The sequence below is a fragment of the Sarcophilus harrisii genome, chromosome 2 (assembly GCF_902635505.1).
Source record: "Sarcophilus harrisii chromosome 2, mSarHar1.11, whole genome shotgun sequence".
Classification (NCBI taxonomy): Eukaryota; Metazoa; Chordata; class Mammalia; order Dasyuromorphia; family Dasyuridae; genus Sarcophilus; species Sarcophilus harrisii.
The window spans coordinates 418,456,045-418,481,940 of record NC_045427.1 but is presented as its reverse complement, the minus strand read 5'-3'; the positions used below and the strand labels follow the sequence as shown (position 1 = coordinate 418,481,940).

Sequence of the window (25,896 nt, the reverse complement as noted above, 5' to 3'; positions counted from 1 at the left end):
AGGGGAATGGAATGGATAGCAGATTCTTTCAGAGGAGATATCATTCATAGCAGACTCTTCTATTCATTTGGAGACCAACAGCATGAATTCAGCAGAATCTAGGACCTTGACCAGACTTATAGCTTATGTTCAGTCTCAAGTTTTAAATTCTGATATTTTTTGAGCTCCCACCCAGCACTTCTGTAAATTCTGTTACTATGAGAGGGGAGAAGAAAGTATTTCCTCCTGAGGCTCCTTCCCCATAGGTAGTAACTGTTCCAGAGCTCAGCTTCTGTGGGGTCTGGAGCTCTACCCATGTGCACAACCCCGAGCAGAGGCTTCTGGAAGCCCAGAATCACACTAGCTGAGATGCTCCTCTTCCTAGATACATCTGGGAACCTGCCAAAAACATGCTAGAAAAACCATTCAGTTACACCATCCAGTATCAGCCCCCCACTCTTCCCCAAAGTTAGGAGTCAAGATATATTAATAATGAGAGGGAGAACTGTCATGTATAAAGGAATTTAAACTTGACGACATGTTTTACATACACTATGTTATTTGAACTTCAAAACAACCTTGTGAGGCGGATACTAAAGATACTATTGTCTCCATTTTATAGATGAGGAAACCAAAACTGGTTGGGGAAGGGGAGTGTAATTTGCTCATAGTCACAGGCCAGGTGTCAGAGGCCAGGTTTGAATGCAGATTTCCCCAATTCCAAATCTCACCTTCTAGTCACTATTTTATGTGCCTGCCCAGTTGTCTGTACAAAGGAATTATCTTCTGTCTCTCTCCCTTCCTCTTTTCCGCCTTCTTTCTCTTTCTCTCTCTCACACACACACACACACACACACACACACACACACACACCTCTATGTCTCTGTCTTTCTGTCTTTTTCCCTTTCTCTGTGTTCCTCTCTTCCCTACTCTCTTCCTTTTTCCCCTTCTCTCCCTTTTTCTCCCTTTCCCTCTTCTTTCTCCCCCCTTCTCTCTGTCTCTTTCTCCATCTCTGTCTCTCTCTTTCTCCCCCTCTTTCTGTCTCTCTCTCTCTCTCTCTCTCTCTCTCTCTCTCTCTCTCTCTCTCTTCCTTCTCTCTCTTTGTCCCTCTATCTCTCTCTCAAACACACGCTTACTCACACATATGCTTCCTTATGTGTACACACCCTCCAAAGATGGACCAGTGCAGTTTGATAAAGAGAGTTGTTAAAGGCCATTTTTATTCAGGGCTGACCAGCACGTTGACAGGTGTCCTTCCCAGAGCATAGCCTTCTCAGGGGGCCTCTGTGACACTGATTCACCTTCTCAAGTATTTGGCTGTTGCAGAGCATTTGGTGATCTTTATGTTATTTGACAGCAGAGTAAAATGTGAGGGGTTATTACCTCAAAGGCCCTTCATTACACCGACCAATTTAAATGCTGCATCTACTGCAGAAGACCCATAAAGTAAATTTTAGGTGTATATGATGAGGTATAGATCTATATAGGCAAAGAAGAGGCAGCATATAGGACTGAATAGGAGTCAAACTTGGAATTTGAACATATCCTCTGATATCAGTTGGGTGACCATAGGCAAGCCCCTTAACCTCATTCTGCTTTATGTAGTAGGCTTTCTATCACCTCCAGAAGCAAATACAGAATGCTCTGTTTGGCATTCAAAGCCTTTCTTAGTTCGCTCCTCCCTTGCCAGCCTCCTTGTACCTCCTTGACATTCACAAAGGATCCAGTCACAATGGCTTCTTATGTTCTATCTCTTGGTTCTAGACACTCTCGTTGATTGTTCCGCATACCTAGAATGCTCTCCTTCCTCCACTCTGATCTCTCTGGCTTCCTCTAGGTCCCAACTAAAATCCTACCTTCTACAGAAAATCCAGTGCCTTCCCTATTTTAATTATTTCCTATTTATCTTTTAGACAGCTTGCTTTGTATTATTTGTTTGCAGGTTGTCTTTCCCGTTAGATTTAAAGCTTCTTGAAGGCAATGACATCTTGTGCCTCTGTTTGAACCTCCAGAACTTAACATGGTACCTGGCGTATAGTAGGTGCTTAACAAATATTTCAGGGCAGTTAGATGGCACAGTGGATAGAGTGTCAGGCCTGTAGTCAGGAAAACTTAAATTCAAATCTTGCCTCAGATACCTACCAGCAGAGTGACTCTGAGCAAAGTCTTTTAATCCTGTTTGCCTCAATTTCCTCATCTGTAAAATGAGCTGGAGAAGGAAAGGGCAAAACCCAATATAGTATCTTTTCCAAGAAAACGCCAAATGGGATCACAAAGACTTGGACATGATTGAACATCAACAATAAGTAAATGTTCATTGATTGAAATGAACGAGTCTAATCTTAATCTGTAAAATGGGGATAATAATACCATTGTTACCCCAAAGGGGACCTACCACACAAGAGTTCTATGAGACTCAAATGAGATAGCATGTGTCATGGAGGTTGAGCTGGTCTAATTGGCTCATCCCAGAGAGGTCCCCTCTAGGCCAGTGGTATCAAAACGCAAATAGAAAAGCAGTCACAAATCTGTACATAAGGATCTCTGTTGGTTACACAGTGACTTAATTTTAAACTGTAATATTACTTATGTTTCATTGTGTTTTTAAATTTATTTTGCTAAAATAGTTCCCAATTAAACATTTTTATAGTCAAAGATTCTGATAAAGGACTCATTTCCAAAATATATAGAGAATTGACTCTAATTTATAAGAAATCAAGCCATTCTCCAATTGATAAATGGTCAAAGGATATGAACAGACAATTTTCAGATGATGAAATTAAAAACTATTACTACTCATATGAAAGAGTGTTCCAAATCACTATTGATCGGAGAAATGCAAATTAAGACAACTCTGAGATACCACTATACACCTGTCAGATTGGCCAAAATGACAGGGAAAGATAATGCAGAATGTTGGAGGGGATGTGGGAAAACAGGGACACTGATACATTGTTGGTGGAATTGTGAATACATCCATTCTGGATTCTGGATTAAATTCTGGAGAGCAATTTGGAACTATGCCCAAAAAGTTATCAAACTGTACATATCCTTTGATCCAGCAGTGTCTCTACTGGGCTTATACCCCAAAGAGATACTAAAAAAGGGAAAGGGACCTGTATGTGCCAAAATGTTTGTGGCAGCCCTGTTTGTAGTGGCCAGAAGCTGGAAAATGAATGGATGCCCATCAATTGGAGAATGGTTGAGTAAATTGTGGTATATGAATGTTATGGAATATTATTGTTCTGTAAGAAATGACCAGTAGGACGAATACAGAGAGGATTGGCAAGACTTACATGAACTGATGCTGAGCGAAATGAGCAGAACCAGGAAATCATTATATACCTCAACAACGATACTATATGAGGATGTATTCTGAAGGAAGTGGATTTCTTCAACAAAGACAAGATCTAACTTAGTTTCAATTGATCAAGGATGGACAGAAGCAGCTACACCCAAAGAAAGAACACTAGGAAATAAATGTAAACTGCTTGCATTTTTGTTCTTCTTCCCAGGTTATTTATACTTTCTAAATCCAATTTTCCCTGAGCAACAAGAAAACTGTTCAGTTCTGCACACATATATTGTATCCAAGATCTACTGTAATCTATTTAACATGTATAGGACTGCTTGCCATCTTGGGGAGAGGGTGGAGGGGAGGGAGGGGAAAAATCGGAACAGAAGTGAGTGCAAGGGATAATGTAAAAAATTACCCTGGCATGGGTTCTGTCAATAAAAAGTTATTTAATAAAAAAAAAAAAGAAAAAAAATAGTTCCCAATTATATTTTTACTTTTTTTGGCCACACTTAGAAGTCTTGTGGTTGCATTTCTGGTATAGGTCAACTCAACCTCTGCTATTCTCCTCCCCTAGTTCATTCAACCTCCACTCCAGTATGAGATGGCCTAAATATGGAAGTATTCTATAAATGTCTGTGGTTTTTGTTAATGGTGATGATGAAGTAACAGGTTTGCTAAAGTGATGACTGCCTTGGTCAACTCAGAAACCTGTCTGTGTCTGTTTGGGTAGAAGGGTGATGCAAATGTGGTCAGGCAGCTGCTTGGGAACAGAAGCTGCTCCTTCCCACCCTACCCCACCCCCAGTCTATGGTAAATGAGACTTGGGCCAATCCAGGAAGATCAATGAGAGGCTTTCTTTATCTCCTGTTTCCAGACTGATGGACTGGACACAGGAAGTTGAAAGGATGCTGATGGGGACATGTGGCCTCCACACAGGTTTCTGAGTCAGACAGTGGCGTCAGTATCAATTCCCTTGGCTGTATAAGTCCTGAGACTTCTCTTTTTCTCCCTTTCTTTTCAGGAAAGACTGAGTCACATTGGACCTGAAGAATTTGTCCAAGCTTTTGTGCATAAAGATTCTTTGGACAGTACAAAGGTAAGGAGGGCATTCCTTCCTTCCTGTTTCTCCTCTCCCGCCCCAGAGAGAGACAGATAAACTGACATGTAGTATCTGCATTGTGTACAAGGCAGTTTTTAAAACAAGGGGTTTTAAACTTGGTGTTTATAAAATTTATCTTTTTTTAATATTTCGATAACGATCTTGATGAATCAGTAGATAGAGCACTGGGTCCAGATTCAGGAAAATCTGAGTTCAAATCTGGCTATAAATACTAACTAGCTGTGTCACTTAACTGCCTTAGTTTCATCATTTGTAATATGGAAATGAGATAGCACCTGCTTCCAGGGCCTATTGAGAAGATCAAATGGAATAATATTTGCAAAGTTCCTGGCACATAGTATAGGCTATATAAATGCTAATTATTATTATTATCATTATGCTTTATTTTGTTTGGTTTCTTTTGTAATCCCATGAAGTTTGTTTTAGGCACTTAATAATATTGATCTGAGAAGAGAACCATAAGTTTATGCCAAAGGTTCCGTGATATAAAAAAGTTTAATAAATCCCGTTCTAAGAAAAGAACTTTGGAACCATCACTTCAACTTATTCCTTAAAAGCATGGCATCCTAGGGCCAATGACCTCCATGTCTATGTGTCCAAGGTTCTATATTTCAGGTATGTTGCAATGAAAATAGCCTCAGACTATCTAGGCATTAAGACACCTGGATTTTAGTCTGCATTTCATTATTGTATGCCCTTTGTCTTAAATGCACTTTGAGAAAATTTGTCTCAATTTTCAGAGCTGTAAAACAAAGGAGTGATATAGTAGGTAATTTACGAGGGCCTTTCCAGCTCTGATACTCTATCTCGTAGGCAGCAAGGGAGTTCTGAGGTTAGGGCATTGGACTTAAGAGTCAGAAGCCCTAAGTTTGAATTCCATATTAAACATATGCTTGCTGTGGAGCCATAGATAAGTCGGTTACTCTCTCTTAGTCTTATTTTTCTCATCTGTGAAATGGGGATTATCAAAGCACCTACCTCTGGAGTTGTGAGAATCAAATGTGATAAGGTAGCAAAGTCCTTTGCAAATCTCAAAGCATAATATAAATACTATGCTAGCTAAAAGTCCGGCTGAGTTTCTGACCCACAGACAAGTGGATTGTTTGGGGTAGGACGAGGAAGTGGAGATAGAATCAGAGCAGAAGCTTCATGTCAATGCATAAAGACCTTCAGGCACAATTATAGGCAACCTGGCTCTTCCTGCCCATACGATTCAAACCCAGATCTTCCTTTCTCCAGGTCTAGTTCTCCATACCCTCCCTGACACCTGGATGTGGGACTTTGGACCAGTCCTCTCCTCACTTTGGGCCTCAGTTTCCCAACTGAGAGGCTTACATTAGATCCTCTGGGAGCCCTTCCAGACCAGTGTTCTGTGGTATAACAGAGACTGCTGAAAGTGGGTCTCAGTTTCCTCATCGATGAAATGTTGAGGTTGGACCAGATGATTTTTAAGACCTTTTAGGCTTTTATCTCATTGATCCTGCAATTCCCCCAAGCTGCCCTTAACCCTGATATTCTTGAAAAAGAAAATCTATTTCACTTTAAATGGAATAGTTTATATACACGATTGCCCTCTAGTGGCTACTTTAAAATACATATAAATATAAAAAAGGATGAAGGCCTACTAAAAGCCTTAGACATTAAAATGAATTCATCTGTTCATTCACTCAGGAAATGTTTCCTAAGTTCTTATTACATCCAGGACCCTGTGTTGGTCACCAGGGAGTGATACAAAGATGACTAAATCATGGTGATCTTTGTGACCTTATGGAGCTCACCACCTGAGAATAAAAATACTACTACTAATAGTACTAATAGTAATAACTAGTATTTGTACACTGCTTTAAGGTTTGAAGTACGCTTTAACAAATAATATCTCATTTTATCCTCACCACTGAGGCAGCAGAAGTTAAGTAATTTGCCCAGTGTCACATTGGCTATTAAGTATCTGAAGTCAGATTTTAACTAATCTTTACCACTGTGCCACATTTGAAATTTAAAATGCTCATTTGAAAATTTAATTAATTCATTAAAATCATTAAAACCCATTATTTTGCCTATATAACATATTTTTATGAAAAATGACCATATTTCCCCAAATAAAAATACTTAGCTAAGTAACATTGTTTTACTATTTTTGCAACTCTTTTTTATGTTGGCTTGATATAACAGGAATGAGTATAAAGTCAGAGATACTTCTGTACTAGAAGACAAGCAGATTCTCCTATCTTTTTCTTCATTCAATGTATAAATACAGATTGGTTATAGATTTGCTATGTTGCAGAGTATCATAACCTTCAATGGCTCATTATTTTATATCCTAGAAAGTTCAAAACCCCTTCACCTGGGAGTCCTCTACAGTATAGCCTTAACCTACCTTTCAGGTCTTATTTTTCATTACTTTTCCTCATTCACTGAACTGTTTCAATCAAAGTGGATAATTTGACAGTTTTGAAGATATCCGATGCATTCTATTGCCTCCTTCCTATCATTTTTCTATTCCCCTGTCTCCATGTTCTCAAAGTTTGGTTCGTGGACTCCTAGGAGTTCCTGAGACCCTTTCAGAGGATCCTCAAGGTCAAAAATACTTTAAGATATTCTTTGTTTATTAAAATATTCCTCCCCTTTCCGACAACATTATCTGTGTGAGACTGGATTTTCTTCATAGACTTCAATTTAAACAATGTATTGCAACAGATTTAATGTAGGAAATAGGAGAATCTGGTTAACTTCTAGTACAGAAGTATCTCTGACTTTATACTATTCTTGTTGAACCTAAGTCAACATTAAAAAGATTTACAAAAACAGGTAAACACAATACTTTTTATCTTATTAATTTTTTTGTTTTAAAAAATGTAGTTATTTTCATTAAAATGTTATTTATCCAATATAATAGGTTTACTATTTTAATGAATTAAAATTTTTTAAATGAAATTTTCTGATATGACAAATTTCAATAGCTATTAACTGAAATAGACAAAAGCTCTTTGAAGTCTTCAATAATTTTTAGGAGTCTAAAAGGATCCTGAATTTTAAAGCTTTAAGAAAAAATGACTGGCATAGAGGTTTCTCTCTGATGTGATTATCATAATAGGACTTATTATCTATTTGTATTCTTTTCTTATCTCCCCTTTTTAATTATAAATTTTTAAAGTGTAAACATTCTATCTTTATTATCAGAGTATTCTTCTTATCCAGTAACACAAAGCCTTGCAGGGAGTTAGGTACCCAGTAAATGTTTTTTCAGTGAATTAGTCATCAAATAAAGCAAGGATTTGAACAACATGGCATTTTAGACAAAAAGTAACTTGACAGGAACATGCTGACATTACTGAAGGAGGAAAGACTGGACACAGGGAGAGCAGTTACTTTCAGTAACTCGAGTAAAGAGTAAAACTCATAGACAAGAATAGCAGGACAGTAGAAATGGCCAAGAAGCAATCAGTCCTATAGATGCAGCAAAGAAAAAAACAGTAGTATTTGGTGGAACAAAAATGTGAGAGGTAGCAGGTGAGAAGAAACTATAGTCAGAAAATGATCAAAGCCAAAACTAAAGTTCTCAGAGGTAAGGAATGATGAGGGAGGTAATTTCATGTATAGACAACCAGTCAATCAACAAGTATTATTAATTTCTGCCAAGGCACTGTGCCTAAGTGGTGGGGATACAAATATTAAGAGCAAAAGAAAAAAAAAAAACAAGGAAAATGTCAAAGAACTTGCATTCTAATGGAAGAGACAATAGGCAAATGCAAATATAAGATATGAGTATATACCAAATAAATATAACTATATTTGTATATGAGTATATAATCAATAAATATAACTATATATGAGTATATGCTAAATAAACTATATATATGAGTTTATGCTAAATAAATGTAAAATGAATAAATACAAAATCATTAAATACAAAGTCATTTGGGTGGCACTAGCATTTGGGGAAATCAGAAAAAGTTTAATATTGATGTTTGAAGTGTGTCTTAAAGGAAGAGATGGTCTTTATGAAGCCGGGGTAAGGAAGGAATAAATTATGGGCACGTGGGATGGCTAGTGAAAAGGCACAGAAATGAGAAATGATTTATATATAAGGAACAGAGAAAAAACTCTTTCAGATGGATTCCAGAGTATAAGAGGGAGAGCAGCATCCATTGAGGCTAAAAAGATAATTTGGAGCTAGGTTGTATATGTTAAAAGCTAAACAAAGTGGTTTATATTTTGTCCTAAAGGTAGTAGGGAGCCACCAGAGTTGATTGAGTAGAGATAGTCAAATCTGTGTTTGTGGAAAATTAAATTTGGCAGCAGTAGGAGGGGGTTTTGATAGTCTAGAGTAAAAGGGCTGAACTGAGTAGTAGTTATGTGGGTAAAAAGAAAGAGTTGGATGCAAGAGATGTAGGGGAGGTAAAACAGAGTCAGGGTACTTGAGAGAAGGTGTGGTCTCCACAGGACAAGAATGTGTCATTCCCTAAGGGAAGCAAAGTTTCTGCCAAGTCAAAGACTTGGAAGGATAAAGTGAAATAATAAAATCAGTTAGAGAGAATCTTGATAGTAATTAAGTCCAACCTATTTCTAAACAAGCATCCCAACAAGTGATCATCCAGACTATGATCTCCAGTGAGGGAACCCCACCTCTACCAAGGCAGCCCATTCTATCTTTAAGTAGTTTGCAAAGGAAGACATTATTGTTGTGGTGTGGTGGTTTTGTTGTTTTTCCTCTGATATTCAGACATTTGCCTCCTCTGCATTTTCCATCTTTTGCTGCTTCTTTGGCCTTCTTAGGTTAAGCAGAACAATTCTAGTTTAAAGACCCAAATAGGTTTAAGGGAAAGATGAAAGTCCTAGTAGTAGAATGAAGTCCTATATTTACATTGAAAAAAAAAAAGAAACTAGGAGAGAAGAGGAGAGAAAATGGAGTTGGGAGGTTTGGGTTAAGATTGAATTTAGATTCATGCAATCAAGCCTTCATGGTGGCTTAGATTTAACAGGAATGAGCATAAAATTAGAAATACTTCTGTTGTGCTGTAATTAAACATAAACTTTCTCATCAAGGGCTGTTTCAGGTTTTTTTTGTTTTGTTTTGTTTTGTTTTTTTGTCTTATATCCAGTGTCTAGCCCAGGGGAAAACAGGTGCTTAGTAAAAGCTTATTGAATGAATGAATGCTTACTGTAGCCCAATCAACTTCTCAGTTCCTGCATCTCTTCCTCATCCTCTTCCTCCTCCTCCTCCTTCCCCACTTCCAACTCATTTTACCTACATCAAAACTCTTCTCTGCAGTGGGCCCCCTCATCACACCTTCAAAATTAAATCTAATTGAACTATTATTATATTTCTTGCTGTCTCTTTTTTAAGCAATGCCAGCATTTCAAAATAATACATACATCTTCTTTCTAGTCTTGTTTCAGTGAACAGAACAAAACAAATAACCTCGAAGCTTATGTGAAATGGTTCAACCGTCTATGTTACCTTGTGGCCACGGAAATCTGCATGGTGAGCAAATTGTCCCTACCACTGGAGGAAACCCACCCCACCCTCACCCCTGTCCCACTTAGCCCCTGAGGGTCCAGGAATAAGCAAACCCAGAAACCAGGTTTTGCATCAGTAAGCAAACAGCCCCCAGAAGCCTAATGTGACCATAGCAGAAGGCATACAGAATCCGCCAGCTCTGCCTGACAGTGTTCAATGAACCATTATCTCAGTTAAGATCCATAGGAGTCCCAGATTCATTGAAAAGACTTTAGAGCTCCATCTCCTTGCTTTACAAATAAGAAAATAGGACCAGAGAGGCTGAATAGTAGATGCTCCTGTCTTTGCTTCTCCTCAGCCAGCCAAAAAGAAGCAGAGGGCACAAGTGATTGAGTTTTTCATCGATGTGGCTCGGGAGTGCTTCAACATTGGGAATTTCAATTCACTGATGGCAATCATCTGTGAGTAGCTGCCTCTAAACTTGGCACTTGCCCTGGGGGGTGAGGAAGAGGAGGCAGGCAACTGAGCCATCCTTTCTTCTCCCCCTCATGTCTCTCTTCCAGCGGGCATGAACATGAGCCCTGTCTCCAGACTAAAGAAGACATGGTCCAAAGTGAAAACAGCCAAGTTTTTCATCCTTGAGGTAAACAGAAAGGAACCACTGCTTCCTGATTATACTTTAAAGAATATACTTTCAGGAATACCTTTTTACACTATCAGCAAACCCAGCCACTCAGGCATGTTTCTGGAGTAAATGGGGTGTTTTTTGGTTTCTTTTCCAGCACCAGATGGATCCCACAGGCAATTTCTATAACTACCGGACAGCACTGAGAGGGGCAGCCCATCGATCTCTCACTGCCCACAGTAACAGAGAGAAGGTAAGTGTGAAGGAGGACTGAACTGTATCCATGGGCCCTGAAGCAAATAAAGATCTGTGGCAAGTGCTGGGCAGCTGGATTTCCATGTAAAGGAAAATGGGGACAGCCCTGGTTTTGGAATTCGGAGACCTGTCTTTGATTCTCAGTTCTGACACTTACTATCTGGGTGACTGAGAAAGCCTATAGAATCACAGAACTTACATTTGAAGGAAACTTTAGAGATTATCTAGTCCCATCTCCTCACCTACAGATTAGGAAACTGAGGCCCAAGGGAAGAGAAAATCGCTTGCCTAGAGTCAGAGAGTAATACATGGCCAAGCCTTGAGTCAAACCAAGCTCTCCCATCAAATCCACAGAAACATTCTCACTTCACTTTTCTCAGCATCAGTTTCCCATATTGAAAAATCAGGAGACTCAGACCCGCAGAACCTATTTAAGAGAATTGTTCTAAAGAAAGTGCTCTGTAAATCTTAATGACAATATGTGTAGAGTCATTACTTGAATCAGGGAAAAAACAGGTTTGCATCCTGCCCCTGACATTTACTAGTAGTGTGGCAGGAGTATGACTCCACCTTTAAGATCTAGCTTTAAATCTATGATCCTTCTACATGAACTCTAATTAATCCGGATCAAGTCACCAGAATTGACAATTCTAGCTTAGTCCCTCCAGAGAAGCTATAAGTCTGAGACTGAGGCTAAATTGACTGATACTACCTGCAGATGATTTATTGGATTTGCCTTCTCAGTTTCCCCTCGTGGTCTCACTGAGGCAGAAGGAGTAGAGAGGAATTGGAACTTAGTGTGATTTCCTCCCATTTTAAACTGATTCTGTCTCTATGTAGCAGAGTCCTTCCCTTTGCGTAACACCATGCTTCTAGGGATGTTTGTCACTTTCCCATTTGATACCTATCATGGCAGAAGAAAATCTGCAGTGAAGTGTGTGGTCTCATTTCTCCCCCTTGAAAAGATAATAGGACAAAACCCCTGTGGAAATTCTGAACCTCCGCTTCAGGCGACCTCATACCCAGTGAGTTAGGAGTCTCCTCGCTCAGCAAATTTGTTTACAGCCTCGTTTAGTACCAGCTGGTCTTTAACTGTCAGAAGTGATCTGGGGCCAGAATTTCAATTTTTCCTCTTGAGTGGTTCACGAATGGGCTTCACTTGTCTACCCTGTGACCCACTTTTTTCTGAAAACATGCATCTCTTCCTCCCCCCAGACACCTGGAGCAGCCATGGCTGATCCTAACAGTCTAGGAGCAGAGGCTGCTGGGCTGGAGGTTCTGAAAGGCCTTCTTTTCCATCCCTTTGCTCTCCTCAGAGTCACTTGAAGCCATGTCAGTTAAGTATTGAGAATGGGGCAGTTTAACTTGGAAAAGAGAAGACTTAGGGGAAGGAGAGATTTCACAATTTTTTTCAAGTGTTTGAAGGGCTCTCTAGAGGAAGAAAAGTGAGAAATGTCCTAGATTACCATAGAGGGCCACATGAAGAAGTGGGAGAAAAAGAAAAATTTGGCTCAATGTTGAGAAAAACTTCCTGATGCTTACAGCTGCCCCCCAAATAGAATGAGACATCCCAGGAGACAGTAAGTTCTACTTGATGTGACTGTTGATTTAGGGATGAAAGGAACCTTCTCTATCTCATTTTGCAGATGGGGAAACTGAGACCCAATAGTTTGTCCAGCTTAGAGAAGCCAGTCCTAGGTCCCATTGTCCTGACTGATTCCAGGGTGTTTTCCAATATATCACAACATTACTTGACTCAGGATATATACCAATATACCACAAAATTACATGACTTAGGAGTAAGTCACCCTGACTCAGGAAAACAGTCACATATTTTTTAACCAAATTTCTCAGTTAGACAGAAACTCATACATAGCATGGAAGTAGCTGTATAGCACAGTAGAGTTCTGGGATCAGAAAAACCTGAGTTCAAATTCCAGCCTCTGAAATTTGTGCAACCTTAAAATTTAGTTAACCTTTGTCCGGATTAGTTTCCTAAATTATAAAATTACACTCAATTATAAAACAGGGATCACAATAGCATCTACCCCCTAGGATTGTTGTGAAGTTCAAATGAAATAATAATTATAAAGCGCTTAGCATAGTTCCTGACACACAATAAATGTTTCTTTTCTCTAATCTCAGTTGTTGTTCAGTTGTATCTGATTCTTTGTGACCCCCTTATATGACACTGCATGCTGTACTTGATATTTTTAAAATATAGAAAAATAGATCCTAAAATGGCTTGCCATTTCCTTCTCCATCTCACTTTACAGATGAGGTAATTGAGTCAAACAGCGTTAAGTGACTAGCATAGGGTCACACAATTAGTAAGTGACTAGGGCTGGATTTGAACTCAGAAAGAGTAGTTTTTCTGAGGAAGAGTAGTTTTTCTGACTTTAGGCACTGTGGCACCACCTAGCTGCCCCCTAATTCGGCTGAACAACAACAAAAATAATAAATAGATTAATTTAGGTAGTATTGTCATTTTTATTATATTAGCTTGGCCTACCTATGAGCACTTGATATTTTTCCAAGAGATTAGATCTGACTTTATTTGTGTGGAAAGTGTTTTGTAATTGTGTTCATATAGTTCTTGACTTTGCTTTGGCAGGTAGACTCCCAAATATTTTATGTTATCTACAGTTTTTTTTTGTTATTATAGCTTTTTATTTATAAGACATATGCATAAGCAATTTTTCAGCATTGACCCTTGCAAAACCTTCTGTTCCAACTTTTCCCCTCCTTCCCCCCACCCCCTACACTATATGACAGGTAGACTAATACATTTAAATATGTTAAAGTATATGTTAAATATATATGTATAAATATTATTTTGCTGCACAAGAAAAATTGGATTTAGAAATAAAGTAAAAATAACCTATAAAAATAACCTTGATTTCTTATAAATTAGAGTCAATTCTCTATATATTTTGGAAATGAGGCCTTTATCAGAACCTTTGACTGTAAAAATACTTTCCTGGTTTATTGCTTTCCTTCTAATCTTGTCTGCATTAGTTTTGTTTGTACAAAAACTTTTCAACTTGATATAATCAAAATTTTCTATTTTGTGATCAATAATGATCTCTAGTTCTTCTTTGGTCACAAATTCCTTCCTCCTCCACAGGTCTGAGAGGTAAACTATCCTATATTCTTCTAATTTATTTATAATTTCATTCTTTATGCCTAGATCATGAATCATTTTGACCTTATCTTGGTGTATGGTGTTAAGTGTGGGTAAATGCCTAGTTTCTGCCATACAAATTTCCAATTTTCCCAGCCGTTTTTGTCAAACAGTGAGTTCTTATCCCAAAAGCTGGGGACTTTAGTTTTGTCAAACACTAGATTATTATAATTATTGACCATTTTGACCTGTGAACCTAACCTATTCCACTAATCAACTAGTGTATTTCTTAACCAATACCAAATGGTTTTGGTAACCACTGCTTTATAATATAGTTTTAAATCTGATACAGCGAGGTGAGGCCACCTTCATTTGATTTTTTTTTTTCATTAGTTCCCTTGAAAATCTTGACCTTTTGTTCTTCCAGATGAATTTTGTTGTTATTTTTTCTAGGTCATTAAAATAGTTTTTTGGAAGTCTGATTGATATAGCACTAAATAAATAGATTAGTTTAGGTAGTATTGTCATCTTTATTATATCCACTTGACCTGTCCAAGAGCACTTAATATTTTTCCAATTGGTTAGATCTGACTTTATTTATGTGGAAAGTGTTTTGTATATGCTCATATAGTTCCTAACTTTCCCTTGGCAGATAGATTCCCAAATATTTTCTATTATCAGCAGTTATTTTAAATGGAATTTCTCTTTGTTTCTCTTGCTGTTGGACTTTGTTGGTAATATATAAAAATGCTGATGATATATGTGGATTTATTTTGTATCCTGCAACTTTGCTAAAGTTATGAATTGCTCCTAATAGTTTTTTAGTTGATTCTCTAGGATTCTCTAAGTATACAGTCATATCATCTGCAAAGAGTGATAATTTGGTTTTCTCCTTACCTATTCTAATTCCTTTAATTTCTTTTTCTTCTCTTACTGCCAAAGCTAACATTTCTAATACAGTATTGAATAGTAATGGTGACAATGGGCAACCTTGCTTCACCCCGATCTTATTGGGAATGGTTCTAGTTTATCTCCATTACATCTGATGCTTGCTGATGGTTTTAAATAGATGCTGTTGATCATTTTAAGAACAACTCCATTTATTCTGATAATCTCTAGTGTTTTTAATAGGAATGGATGTTGGATTTTGTCGAATGTTTTTTCTGCATCTATTGAAATAATCATATGATTTTTGTTAATTTGGTTATTGACATAGTAAACTATGCTAATAGGTTTTTTTAAATATTGAACCAGCCCTGCATTTCTTGTATAAATCCTATTTGGTGTATTATCCTGGGAGGGGATCTATAATTGGAATGAATTGAACTAGAAGGCTTCTGTGATCCCCTATGATTCTGTGATTCTGTCTAAGGCAAGTACAGTTATCTGAGTCATTAAAAGAATGATAAAGACTTGGTAATATGTTCCACTAGAGGGACAGAGTGTAGAGCTAAATTGTTTGTGTTGGTATTTCTCTTTTGTCCCATTGTATATAAATGTAGATGAAGGTGGGAGTAGTCAGTGTTGGAGGACTTGTAAGAAGGAAAGTATGATGGTATATTGTCAGTGAAGTTGTGAATCAATTCAACCATTTAAAATGCATTTTGGAATTAATCATATAAAATAACTAAAATGTCTATGTATTTTGATGCAGAGATTCTGCAAAAAGTAACTTGCCCAGAGTCACACAACTAGGAAATGTCTGAGGACAGATTGGAACATAGAAAATGAGGCTTCCTGACTTTAGGCCCAGGAATTCTGTCCATTACCCCACCTTTGTGACCTTATTGTGCTATAAGAAACCACATATATGATGACTGCAGAAAGGCTTGTGTTCCCTTTGAGAAACTGCTTTGTGATCCTTTCAGATTGATTTGTGATTCAGATTACTCCCAGCCCCTCCTGGCAGATGCATTATCAGTTCAGGAAGCCTGCACCTTTGATTCACAAATACTGGTCAAAAGCATCCCTTTGAATTCCAATAGGAGATGCGGGCTTGTCCCAGCCCCCACCGGATCTGAGCCAACTTGGGACTCCACCCACGGGCCCCCTTTAGCTAAATCTCTTTATAAAAAAGAGCCAAACTAAAATCCTCTCTTTGTAGAGGTTCCAAACATGCCAGCACCATGCTTGGCACTCCAAGGAGCTTCTGCCCACTGGAATACTCTTTTCCAGTGCCTTCTTCTCTTTACCCTCACCTATTTCCTTAACCAGATTTTAACCTTATTTTTAATCCCCTCTTTATCAATCTAGGTTTTCGAGTCTGTAAATTCCTTTACAGAGGATCTTGTGCCGCCAGAAGGGAGTTCCCAGAACTCCCTACCCTTGCACCGATCCTGAGAAGTTGTAGGGGAGCCAAACTTACCCTGTACCCCAAACCTGCCACTAGACCTTATTTAACTCCCTGACCACCAGAAACTCGAATTTCATTTGGGTACCTCAAATCTAAACCTTATCACAGAGAAGTTTGGAAAGACTTATATGGACTGATTCAAAGTGAAGGAAGCAGAATCAAGAACATAATATAGAAGATAACTACAATAATGTGAACAATATACAACAAAGAACAACCATCACAAAATCTAAACTACACCTTGTGAAATTATAAAGACCATGCTTGACCCCAGAGAAATTTGGTTTTCATTTGTTTGTTTGTTTTGAGGGAGGGAGAAATTTCCCATCATTTATCATTTACTTTAGAGATCACCAGACTTTTGAATTAGAATTTCAAGAAAATGCTAATTCTAACAGTTCAGCTCCACCAAACAAATGTATACATCTCAGAATGATAATTTTTATAGCTATTGAGATCCCTGAATAAATGCAGCTTTAAATTACTCAGCCTGTTGAATTTGGGATTTGAATGATTTTTTTTTTTTTTAAAGAGCTTCACACAAAAGATTGAGATAAAGCCCAGGGTAGCTTTTCAGAGCAGAACCTGTGAGATGAATAACTTAAGACTCTAATTGATTAGTTAATTTGACATGCGGATGGGCCATGCTTTTAAAGGAGCACATGAGCAGACTAGCAAGGGCCCTAAACATGCACCGAATTTTAAAACATGGTTTAGAAGGAGGCTGTCAGGGGAAGAATAAGTCTGGGTAGAGGCTGCTATAGATATCACTTCATTCTCCAAGTTCAAGTGCAGGGGCCCAGCCACTGTTTCCTAATGTGGGAGTTTAATTGGAACCATTCAAGTGTCGAATGACCCTCTTACTATGGCAACATGCTGAGTACTTCTTCTAACTGACTATTCATTAAGCCTGCCTGCAGTCAGATTGTAGATTATTAGAGGTACAAGGTCACCAAGACATCTAGATTTGGAAACTAAGGATTAGAGCAAGATCTTAGGATCATAGATATAGGTCTGAGAAGGAGCTTAAAGGTCATCTAGTCTAACCCTACCCTTTTACACTTAAAAAAACTGAGATCCAAAGAGGTCAGGTGACTTCTCTGAGATCATGCAGGATGGCAGAATTAGGATTCAAAACCAGATCTTTGAAATCTTTTGCCGTTGCTGTTATGGCTCAGTCATGTCCTAATCTTCACAAACCCATTTGGGATTTTTCTTGACAAAGATCCTGGAGTGATTTGTTATTTCCTTCTTCAGCTCATTTTACAGAAACTAAGGCAAACAGAGATAAGTGACTTGGCCAGGGTCACACAGCTAGGAAGGGTCTGAGGCCAGATTTGAACTCCAGAAGATAAGTTTTTGTGACTCCAGGCCTGAGGCTCTAACTACTGTGCCACCTAGCTGCTTCCTGCTTCTGCCTAGAAATCCAACCGTCTCTCTTAAATCCCAGCATAATTTCCAATTTATGATGTGCTGGCAAATGGCAAATCTTTCTTGTCTGACCCAATATCATTCATTGATTCTCTCTCTTCTCTGCATTTCCTGGCCCCTCCAAACAAGCCTCTGTTTGAACGTAAATATTCCCTTTCTCTATTTGGGGCCTCCATCCTTATCTGTAAAAAGAGGAAATTAATCTCTCTCAGCCTTAGTTTCCTCATCTGTAAAATGGTAATAATATTAGTACCTATGTCACAGCATTGTGATAATATATGTGAAGTGCTTATCAAACTAAAAAAATACTATATAAAAACTTTATCACCATCAATTTACACTTGAGAAAAGTAAGGCCCAGGGAAATTAGATGTTATGCCCAAAGTTACACAAGTGATTACCTAAGGAGGCAATATTTGAATCTAAGAGCAACTAGGTGACACAATGGATAGACTGTAGGGCTTAAAGTCAGAAAGACTCACGTGACTTCCTGAGTTCAAATCTGACCTAGATTCTAACTGTGTGACCCTGGACAAATCACTTAATCCTGTTTGCCTCAGTTTCCTCATCTGTAAAATGAGCTGGAAAAGCAAATGGCAAACCACCACTCCAGTGGCTTTGCCAAGAAAATCCCAAATGGGATCATGAAAAGTCGGACATGACTCAAGAAATGATTCAAGAACAACAATGTCTGACTCCAGAGCTTGTACACACTCAGTCTGGGTTCTACAAATCTTGATTGCCAATCTGTGATGGCCGCCTCTCCTTCTGGCCTCCAGAATCTCCAGTGCACTCTTACCTGAGTCTACAGAGGTGCATTTTATTCTCCCTGCTGATACATACATTGAGCTATTCTCACTATAGTAGGCTAGAAGGTAGATATGCAATTCCCCATTTATTGTGGGCAGCAGTGCAGACCTGCCTGGGCCTTCTCTAGCTTGCAGAATTTGACTTGTGCTGCAGTCCCAGAGGATGATCTAGTACCAGCTGTAAGTAGATACTCCAGCTGACTTGAGTTAGGGAGACTGTATGGAGTGCTGGGTTCTTATAGTGACAAGTATACTGGATTAAAGGTCAGAGGATCTGTGTAAAAATCCCAGTCACTTACTTCCCGTGTGATCCATCTTAGCCAAGTCATTTAACAAGTCCCCAAGAGCCCTGGCAACAGTGACTTTAAATAATGCAGTCAAAAATGAGATATTAGCATCTATTTTGCCCCTGTACACTAAGGACCATAGAATTTTTCCTTCTAACTTACAGCTGAAACTTTCCAGATGGATTGTCTCACTCGTTAGAATGTGGGCTCCCTAAGACTGATATCTGTCTTATTTTTCTACACATAATAAATGATTAATATCATTGGGCAGCTAGTGGCTCAGTGGATAAAGTCTCATCTTCCTGAATTCAAATCTAGCTTCAACTACTAGCTGTGTGATCCTGAGCAAGTCACTTAACCCTTTTGCCTCAGTTTCCTTACCTGTAAAATGAGCTGAAGAAGCATTATACTATAGTATTTCTGAAATGCTGCAGTATTTCTGCTAAGAAAACTCCAAATAGGATCATGAATAGTTCATGAATGAAATAACTCAGCAACAAAATTCATCCATTCTACTACTCCAGGCCATTGATAGAAATGAAAGAGTTGAATTAGATGATCTCTGTGATCCCTTCAAATTTTAAATGTTGGGTCCCTGAATACCCAGGACAAAATTCCCTGAGCAAATTCCTATTCAGAGGATGTGGACTAAAGATAAATGAATTCACAAACACTGCATTGAAATTATGTAACTTTTTTGCTTATTTCTTGAACATATTCCCTAGAACCAGTGATAAGGTGGAAGAAACTCCCAGAAATTTTGTCATTGTTGACAATTCATTCATTAAGACTCAGAAAACCTTGGGGCAGCTAGGTAGGGTAGTGGATAGAGCACCACCAGCCCTGAAGTCAGGAGGACCTGAGTTCAAATTTGATCTCAGATACTTAACAGGTCCTAGCTGTATGGGCAAGTCACTTAACCCCAGTTGCCTCAGGGGTATTTTTCCCCCTGAAACTTTTTTCCAAGTGCTAGCTTCGTCACTAACTAAACTGTATAAAATTTATCAGTTTCCCTTCTCTAAGATTCGGTTTCTTCACAGTCAGATAAAGATGGTAATCTGGATAGAACTGTAACTAGGGTTGGGTAACTGGACCTTTGCTAGAGGGGAGCAAAATTAAGAGGGCGTTGATACCACTTCTGCTCATTCAGCAGCACAGAAACAGCTAAGCTTAGCATATACTTAGTAGGAATAATTGTTACAGTAGAAAACTTCCAGATATAAATCAAAACATTGCCCACCTATTACCATGCTCCAGATGAGTTCTCCTACATAGTAAAGTGGGCCCACTTGATCTCTGGGTCTCTCTTTCCCTCATACCAACTGAATTTTCATAAAAAGTAGATTTAAATATTTATAGCAGTTCTTTTTTGTAGTGGTAAAGAATTGGAAACTAAGGGGATGCCTACCAGTGGAGAATGGCTGAACAAATGGTGGTATATGATTATGATGGAATACTATTATATTACAAGAAATGATGAGTAGAATAGTGTGAGAAAAACCTATTAGATTTATATAAATTAATACAAAGTGAAATGAGCAGAACCAGGAGAAAATTACACACAGTAGCAACAATATTGTAATGATAATCAATTGTGGGAAAACTTAGCAATTCTGATTGGTACAATTCCAAAGGAAAAAATGCCATCTACCTCCAGAGAGGGAACTTAGTACAAACTGAAGCATACTTTTTCCTCTTTATTTTTCTTTCTTTTCTCCCCTACAACATGACTAATGTGGAAATGTTTTGCATGATTTCATATGTACGATAGGTATTCCACTTTTTGCCTTCTCATTAGGTGGGGAAGATGGGAGGGAAGAAAGGATCTGGAACTAAAGATAACATTTTCTTTAAGATTTTTGGGGGGGTTCTTTGGAACTAGTCCTTGGTTGACTTTCCTGTATTTTTTCAGGCTCTAAAAGGTTTGTAGTAGTTCTTAAGCTAAGGTCACTATGAGGAGCTACTGAGATGATGGATGGAAGGTGATTTATAAATTCTGAAGTGCTATACACAAGGCATGATTATCATTGTTGCAGCATTTGTAAGAGCAAATGAACTTTGACAGCTGCTTATTTTACTTCTGTTTCAAGAGATAGAAAAGTTTCAATAACTTTTTTTCTCTTAGCTGACTCTCCTTCTTATGGAAAATTCCAAGTAAAACTAACTCCTTTGTCCTTTGCTTTGCAGATAGTCATTCCTTTCTTCAGTCTGCTAATCAAAGACATATACTTTTTGAATGAAGGATGTGCCAATCGCCTTCCAAATGGACACGTCAATTTTGAAGTAAGATTGAAAACTTCTCCTACCTCTCTGTCTATGGCACTCTACCCAGTGCTCAACATCTCAGTTTCCATCAATTCCACAAAGCAATCAAGTCACCAACATTTGTTAAGTGCCTACTGTATACCTGGCACTGTGGGCTACAACTACAAAGAATGATTCTGTGCTCTCAAGAAGCTTCCATTCTATCAAGGGAAACAATAAGTACCTGCATAAGTGTATACTGAATAGGAAGAAAATCAATACATATTAGTGCAAGGTCATTCAAATTTTTATGAGAAAACAGACTCAAAGATATTAAATTATTTATTCCAAATCAGTTTAGCTACTGAGAATATACAGCTAGGTAAGGGGAAGCCAGTCCGTATTAGAAAATGAACTTTGGTAATCACATACAGTTCATCAGGAGTTTGATAATTTTATATTGAACTTAAATACCCCCAAAAGAACCTTTTTATATGCATAATAGAACATAAAAAGGAATTTTATATAAATCAAAGATCACCTTATATGCTGCTTCATTTTTTAAAAAAGAGAATGTATAAGAAATAGCACAAAGTACTTTCAAAACTATCTTATTTAGACTTTCTTCAAGCTTTGTTTTGTTTTCTTCTATACACTTAAAAATGTTTTATGCCCTCTTCTTTATGCCCAACTTTACTATTGCTACTTATCTTCTCCCAATAAACCTTCCCCCAATTTAAAAACCCCTCCAAAGAAAATAAAAAAATCCCTTATAACAAAGAAGCATAGGCAAACAAATGATTCCATAGTGTCCATGTCTAAAAATATGTGTCTGTTCCTGTGCCTTAAATCCTTCATCTCTTTGTTACAAATCAGATAATATGAATCACCACAAGTTCTCTGGAGACATGCTCAGTCATTGCATTGATCAGAATTCTTAAATTTTTCAATGTTATTTTTCTTTGCAATTTAGTTCAAATTCAACCCTAGATATTTACTAGCTGGGTAACTCTAAGCTAGCCACTCCATTTCTTTTTACCTCCATTTCCCCATCTGTAAAATGAGGATAATAACATCTACCTATTGTTGTGAGAATCAAATGAGATCATAAGATAATAATGTAAAACACTTAGCACAGTGTATAGCATATAGTAAGTACTATGTAAATATTAGTTGTCATGAATTGTTCTCCCAGTTCTTTGTGCTTTACTCTACATTAGTTCATACTACCCAGGATTTGCTTTAAAAAAAAGTGTCTTTTGTTATTTCTTACAGCATACTAATATTCCGTTACATTCATATACAATTTGTTCAGTCATTCCCTAATTAATTGGCAATCCATTAGATTCCTGTCTTTTTTCCCTTCTTTTGATCCCTCCTCTTGCTCCATTTCAGGATCAAAAAATTGTTTTTCTTGTGACTATTTCTTCCCTAATATATCTCCCCTTTTAACATTACCAACCCCACCCTTGCTTCCCTATTAATTTGATTTCAACACCAAACTCTGTGCATGTACACGTATGTATGTGTGTATAGTGTGTGTGTGTGTGTATATATATATATATATATATATATATATATATATATGTTTGTGCATGTGAATATATTCAATATCTCTTTGTTTAACCCAAGAGGTTCATCTGATGCCCAATCCCCATCTGTTTTTGTAGACTCTTTTTTTGTACTTTCCTGTTATGAGAAATATTAAGTTCTATCCTTTTTTTCCTTTTTTCTTCATTATTGTATATTCTTTTTCTTCTTCAGACCCTCAGAACCAAACCAATCTATCCCCAGATTCTATATTTTTCTTGTTTAATTCCTTCAGTATCTTTTGAAGATATTGAGGATCTGAAAGGATATGTGTTTCTTCTCCCCCATTAGAATATTAGCACCACAACCTCATACAATCCCTTCTAATTGCACAAATAAATTTACTTTTCTAGATATCTCTTGACTTGTTTTCATTTCAAAATTTATATCTGGCTTGGGTCTTTTTTTTTCCTAAGAAATACTTGAAAATATTCTATTCCATTATGGATCCTTTTTCCCTCCTTATAGAATTATACTCAGCTTTGCAGGGTAAGTTATTTGTGGTTATAAGCCTATTTATTTTCCCTTTTTGGAATACTAAATTCCAGTTTCTCCTCTTTTAATTTTTATTTTTTTTAGAAGTTACTACATATCTTGTATGATTTATTTCTATGGTTCCTTGGTACTTGAACCATTTTTTTCTGACTACCTAATAATATTTTTCCTTTGACAAAAAAATTCTCAATATGAATTTGTGTAATGCCATTTCTGGAATTTTTCGTGTTTTCTTTCAGGTACTCAGTGGGTTCTTTCTCTCTTTATTTAGAATCTTCAGATTCTATTAGATTTGGACAATTTTTATTGGTGATTTCTTATTCCAGGATTTCTTAAAATATGTTTTCTGGGAATCTGATCATTATTAAGTTCTCTCTTCCTGATCTGTTTTCTAGATCAGTTGTTTTTGATATTAGAAGGGTTACATTTTTTATCAATCTTTTTTTTCAGTCTTTTAATTTTGTCCTAGTATTTCTTGCTATCTCATAGAATCATTGATTTGTTTGGTCTATTTTGGTTTTCTCAGAGTCCATTGCTTGGTTTTAGGTTTACCACTTTGTCTTCTAAGCTATTTGTTCTTATTCTTTCCAGGGGACTGTTTATTTTATTATCTCCTAGCCTCATTTCTTCTAAGTATTCACATAGTCTTTATAGAAATTTAGTTGGTTTTTTTTCCCCTATAAGTCACTGCCTGCAGTTATTGCAGAGGTATTCTCTCCCCTTTTGGGGTATCTCGATTTATAATTTTTTAAGTTTGGTCATTGTCTCCTTTAGCTTACTAATTTCTCCATATTTAGTTTCTGATTTGGAGCTTTATACCAGAGACAAGCTCTACCTTCTTCCTTTTCCCTTCCCTCTCTCCCCCTAGCTATACTTCTGGTTGGGGTAAGCCGCTCTACTTGTTCTTACTTTTCATTATTTGGTTTTTTTGAATATTATTCAGTCTGGTGTGAATTTTCAGTTTTTGCTGGACTAGTTGTAAAAGATTTAGAATTTAGTAGTTAATCAGCAAAGATTTGTTAAGCACCTACTGTGTGTTAAGTACTGTACTAGAGATGTAAATTAAAAAATGAATTAGTTCGTCCTTTTAACAAATATATGTTCTACCAGGGAAAATACACACATATAGTATATACACATATACACACACAAAATAATGGGTGTAGAGACAGAGACTGTTATATGGGAGCATCAACAAAGATGTCATATAGGATATAGTTATTAAGCTAAACTTTGGCGGAAACTAGGAGTCCTAAGAGGCAGTGTTTGAGTCAAGGAAGGAATACATGCCAAGCATGGGAAAAGATCTTTTATAGACAAAGGTATAAGACAGGAGATGGAATTTCAGCAAGAAGAACAGGTTGGCCAGACTATAGACTCTACAAAGGAGAATAACACAAAATAAATCTGGAAAGGTAATTTGGAGTCCAAATATGAAGGACTTTAAATGCTAAACCAAGAAATTTATATTTTCATCCTTTCAACTTTATTTTTCATCCCTCCTAGAAATTTTTGGAGCTGGCTAAACAAGTTGGGGAATTTATAACATGGAAACAAGTGGAATGCCCATTTGAACAAGATCCCAACATCACTCACTATTTACACACAGCTCCTATCTTCACTGAAGATGGTAAGAAGTCCATTTTGTCCTTTTATATCTGGCATATGACTCTGCCTTTGTCTCAGTTTTCTCCTCTTCCTCCTCCTCCTTCTCCTTCTTTTCTGAATTTTTCTTGATCCCCTTCTTCTCCTCCTTTTCCTTCTCCTCCCCCTCCTCCTCCTGTTATTATTATTATTATTATTTATTATTATTATTATACCACTATCCTTGTCCTTTTTCTCTCAACAATTACATAAACTATCCAGCCTTGTCCTAAATAGAGAAGGAAATATTCCTTCTCTAGTGATAGTCCTGACTTCCTTAGTCCCAGCAGTCACTCTTGTAGTCATGCTTCATAGATTCAACTGTTCTTTGGTATAGAAATCTTAATTGATGCTGTCCCCTCTAACCCCCTTGGAATGAATTTTTCCCTTTTAAGATGAGTTTTACAAGACATGCTTTGAGGCCTTCTGTTTGGAATAAGGTGATGAACTAAATTCTAACCTTTTCCTAGATCCAAGACCTAGATTGGCAGAGCTAAAAGGGGTCTTAAAAACTTAGAAAGTGAAAACCGGAAGGGACCCTCTAAGACATAGTGCCAGAGCTGGTCTTGACCATAGAACACAACAACCAGAAGGAACTCTAAAGTAGAATATAGAAAGTCTTCACTATAAGATTTCATAATACCATCCCCTTGATGAGGGGCTAGTATGTTGAAGTGACTTCTGAATCACAGAGATGGTTGTAATGGGGCCAGGTCTACTGACTCCAGCTGTCAAAATCCTGATGGTTTCACTTTGGTATAGTTTCTCCCATCAGAGCAACATTGATGATTCTCTTTCCTTTTGAAGTTTTTTTGGGTCCATCCAAATTAATCAGGGTAGGCATCTGTGCCTTCCCAGAAAGCATGAAAGTCACAACATAGCAAGGAAAATTAGGCTCAGCAGATTGCCTAAAAGCAGTCATTAACATGATTAAAGGGAGTGGGACAGGCCAGGCTGACTGCAGCCAGGCTTAGTATCCTGAGGGTAGGTAGGTGGAAGACATGGCTAACTCCCGCTAGCCTTCAAAGGTTACCAGGCAGGGATATAGGAACTAACCTCTCTGGCCTTCATTACTTACACTCCCTTTTCTCCTATTACAAGGCCGGTTCAAATTAGCTTCAAGGAGAGGGCCACATTTTAAGTCAGTAGGACATTTGACCTGCACCTCCACTAAGGCTGAA

At 37.6% G+C, this 25,896-nt stretch overlaps 1 protein-coding gene across 8 annotated transcripts in view; it reads left to right on the top strand.

Moving 5' to 3' along the window:
- Positions 1-25,896, top strand: part of RASGEF1C (RasGEF domain family member 1C) — a 186,953-nt gene that overhangs the window by 150,965 nt on the left and 10,092 nt on the right. For all 8 annotated transcript variants that reach the window (XM_031953806.1, XM_031953807.1, XM_031953805.1 and 5 more), the window contains 7 exons: positions 4,299-4,373; positions 9,787-9,882; positions 10,217-10,319; positions 10,422-10,501; positions 10,641-10,736; positions 20,930-21,025; positions 24,578-24,701. In XM_031953806.1, the coding sequence (XP_031809666.1) occupies positions 4,299-4,373; positions 9,787-9,882; positions 10,217-10,319; positions 10,422-10,501; positions 10,641-10,736; positions 20,930-21,025; positions 24,578-24,701 (670 nt within the window). The remainder of the gene's footprint in view (positions 1-4,298; positions 4,374-9,786; positions 9,883-10,216; positions 10,320-10,421; positions 10,502-10,640; positions 10,737-20,929; positions 21,026-24,577; positions 24,702-25,896) is intronic.